The 3,860-nt window shown below is 45.5% G+C and overlaps 1 protein-coding gene across 1 annotated transcript in view; it reads left to right on the forward strand.

Moving 5' to 3' along the window:
* The window catches only part of LOC105546912 (chromosome unknown open reading frame, human C17orf64), a 15,718-nt gene extending 14,939 nt beyond the window's left edge, over positions 1–779 (forward strand). Inside the window, exon 6 of the mRNA XM_011990241.1 lies at positions 536–779. Coding sequence (XP_011845631.1) covers positions 536–621 — 86 coding nt within the window. The 3' untranslated portion in view covers positions 622–779. The remainder of the gene's footprint in view (positions 1–535) is intronic.
* Positions 780–3,860: the final 3,081 nt, after the last annotated feature.

Consider the following 3,860-nt stretch of genomic DNA (forward strand, 5'->3'; position numbering starts at 1 on the left):
TTTTTATATTTTTAGTAGAGATGGGGGTTTCACCATGTTGGCCAGGCTGGTCTCAAACTCCTGACCTCAAGTGATTCATCCACCTCAGGTTCCCAAAGTGCTGGCATTACAGGCGTGAGCCACCATGCCTGGCCATAAAGTCAGTTCTTAATTAAAACTTGGCAATGGGGTTTGCAAACAGTACTGGGAATTGGGTCATGAGGCCTAGGAGACGAGTAAGGAAGAATCAGAGGTTGGAGCCAGAGGTCAAGGAAACTTGGGTCTTGCCCTGACTCTTCCACTAACTTGCTGTTAAGACTTTGGGCGGGTCATTGCCTTACCCTGGACCTGGGTGACAGTCCTCGTCTGTAAACTGGGGACAATGCCATCTCTCTACAGGGTTTCTCTGAGAAAAGACTAAGTGATACAGGTGGGAAGCAAGATAAGATTTTGCTATTCTTCCTCTCTGCCCCTACAACACCCCCCATGTATTACAGACTGAGATTCTTACTGTTTGTGATGTCACTGTGACTGTCTCTGACCTTCTCTTTTTCAGATTCTTTAAGGGAGCTTTCTCCAAAACCAAAACTCAAGAGAAGGAGAATAAAGGAAGCCCCAGAAACTCCAGAGACTGACCCATAAGAAGACCAGCTGGGACAAAGGGCCAGCTTGCCCTGGCTCTCAGAGCACGGGGAATGGAGACCAAAAAGGGAAAAGAATTGTCGTTATCAAAAGGATTCTCAGGTCTTAATTAGGAATAAATGAAGTGGGAAATAAACATTCTTATGACAGTTCTACCTCACTTGGCCAACAGCCATCATTCATGCATTTTTAATTTGTTTGAAAAATATTTGCCAACCACCTTCTAAGTGGCAGGTGTCCCACGTATGCACAGGTGAATAAGATGTGGTCACTTTGTTGAGGACCATCACAGTCTAGTGGAGCAGACAGACATAGAAAAGACACAACAGCAGGTGACTGGAGCAGGCCTCAGGGGAGTTAACAAAGGAGCTGGGTGTTTGCCAGGGGAGCACACAGGTAGGGAGGGAGGGAGCCTGGGGTCAGGATGGCAAGCCTGGCAGCCTGCCTGCATCATCTGGACTTCATTTAGTGGGTAGCTTGGGATGGGCAGTGGCAAGGGATGTGTCAAGCAGTGGAATGAATGGGTGTGACTAGGGTATTGTGGAGATGTTCTGGTGACTGTGAACAAAGTGCATGGTAGTGAGCAAGGCTAGAGGCAGGAGACCAAACAGGAAACAACACTGATGGTCTTAGCTAACATGATGGCTCGAGCCAGCAGTCACAAAACCACAGCCTGCGCACTAAAGTAAGGCTACCGATGTGTTTTGTTTGTCCCTGGTCATGTTCTACTTGTTTAAAACACTTTAAGGCTGGGCATGGTGCCTCATGCCTGTAATCCCAGCACTTTGGGAGGCTGAGGTGGAAGATCGTTTGAGTTCAGGAGTTCCAGACTAGCCAGGGCGATATGGCAAAACTCCATCTCTACAAAAAAATTAGTTGTTCATAGTGACATGCACCTGTAGTCCCAGCTACTTGGGAGGCTAAGGGGAGAGTCGATTGAGTCCATGTGTTAGTCTTTTCTCCCACTGCTAATAAAGACATACCTGAGACTGAGTACTTTATAAAAGAAAGAGGTTTGATAGACTCAGTTCCACGTGGCTGGGGAGGCCTCACAATCATGGCAGAAGGCAAATGAGGAGTAAAGTCACATCTTACATGGCAGCAGGCAAGAGAGTGTGTACAGGAGAACTCCCCTTTATGAAACCATCAGATCTCATGAGACTTATGAGAACAGCATGGAAAGAAACCCACCCTCATGATTCATTACCTTCCACTGGGTCCCTCCCACAACAAGTGGGTATTATTACAATTAGAGGTGAGATTTGGGTGGGGACACAGAGCCAAACCATACCATTGCACCCTGGCCCTTCCCAAATCTCATGTACTCACATTTCAAAACCAATCATGCATTCACAAAAGTTCCCCAAAGTCTTAATTCATTTCAGCATTAACCAAAAGTTCAAGTCCAAAGTCTCATCTGAGACAAGGCAAGTCCCTTCTACCTATGAACCTGTAAAATCAAAAGCTGAGTTAGTTACTTCTGAGATACAATGGAGGTATAGGCATTGGGTAAATTCACCCATTCCAAATGGGAGAAATTGGGCAAAATGAAAAGACTACAGGTCCCATGCAAGTCCAAAATCCAGCAGGGCAGTCAAATATTAAAGTTCCAAAAAGATCTCTTTTGAACTCCATGTCTCACATCAAGGTCATGCTGATGCAACAGGTAGGTTCCCATGGTCTTGGGCAGCTCTGGCCCTCTGCCTTTGCAGGATACAGCTCCACTCCTGGCTGCTTTCATAGGCATTGAGTGTCTGCCGCTTTTCCAGGCACCTGGTGAGCTGTTGGTGGATCTACCATTCTGGGGTGTGGAGGGCAGTGGGCCTCATCTGACAGCTCCATCAGGCAGTGCCCCAGTGGGAACTCTGTGTGGAGTTTTCCCACCTTACATTTTCCTTGCACACTGCCCAAGCAGAGGTTCTCCATAAGGGCTCCACCCCTGCAGCATACCTCTGCCTGGACATTCAAGCATTTCCATACATCCTCTGAAATCTAAGTGGAGGTTCCTAAACCTCAATTCTTGACTTCTGTGCATCCACAGTCTCAACACCATGTGGAAGCTGCAAGAGTTGGGGCTTGCACCTTCTGAAGCTATGGCCCAAGCTGTATCCTTTTAGCCATGCTGGAGCAGCTGGGCTCTAGGGCACCAAATCCTGAGGCTGCACATAGCAGGAGAGCCCCGGACCTGGCCCAGAAAAACATTTTTTCCCTCCTAGACCTCTGGGCCTGTGATGGGAGGCGTTTCCAAGAAGGTCTCTGGCATGCCCTGGAGATATTTTCCCCCATTGTCTTGAGGATTAGCATTAGGCTCCTCCTTACTTATGCCGATTTCTGCTGCAGCTTGAATTTCTCCCCAGAAAATGAGTTTTTATTTTTCTATCACATCATCAGGCTTCAAATTTTGTGAGCTTTTTTTTCCCAAGCCAAACTGTATCCAGCTTTATTAAAGATACTTTCCATAAACAATCACGGTATTTCAGGTAGGACATGGCCAGACAATCATTAACAGTATACAACAATTTTCAAACTCCCGGGATTCTTCAATGGACTACCAAAAAGAAAGTCACTATAAAATCCAATGAAGTCTTCATCTGATGCTCTTAACAGGGAAAGTTTAGAGAGAGGTTGACGTTTCACATTCAGCATGTTGTTTAATAGCTTTTCACAAGCCGACCCTGACTTTCAGGAAGTGAAATGAAAATAGCAGAATTTATCTGAAGATTCACAATCTAGAAATGGAACCACTGCTCTTTTGACAGGTGCCATCTCAGTGGCATCACTGGAAAGTCCAGATTGTCTGACACACTGGTAACCAATGACTAGGGATCAGGTCCCAACAGACGTCTGGGCTTAAGGGAGTTAAGTGTATGCTGAAAGGTGTAAAGGGAGAAGAGGACATAAAAACAGATTTGTTTTTCCATACCACAAGGCTTTTGTGCCAAGGTAGCCATGTGTGTCAAAAGTAGGGAATCCCTCTTCCTGAGAGCCAAAATGAAGTCTCTCAAAAATAGAAGTGAAAGGTGTTTTCCCCGCATCAGTTCAGCTTCGGAGACATTCTATTAGTGACATATGCCCCTTCCCCCAGAAACAACAATGAAGTGTTCTGTGTGCTAACAGCATAGCTTTAAAAAAAAAAAAAGTGAAATAAAATTCTGCATTTTTATCAAACTTGATAAAAAATAGTATTTCAAACTGTATAGTCACCAGATGTACACACAGTTATCAAAAATGCACACACT

The sequence above is a fragment of the Mandrillus leucophaeus genome, unplaced genomic scaffold (assembly GCF_000951045.1).
Source record: "Mandrillus leucophaeus isolate KB7577 unplaced genomic scaffold, Mleu.le_1.0 Scaffold374, whole genome shotgun sequence".
Taxonomy (NCBI): domain Eukaryota; kingdom Metazoa; phylum Chordata; class Mammalia; order Primates; family Cercopithecidae; genus Mandrillus; species Mandrillus leucophaeus.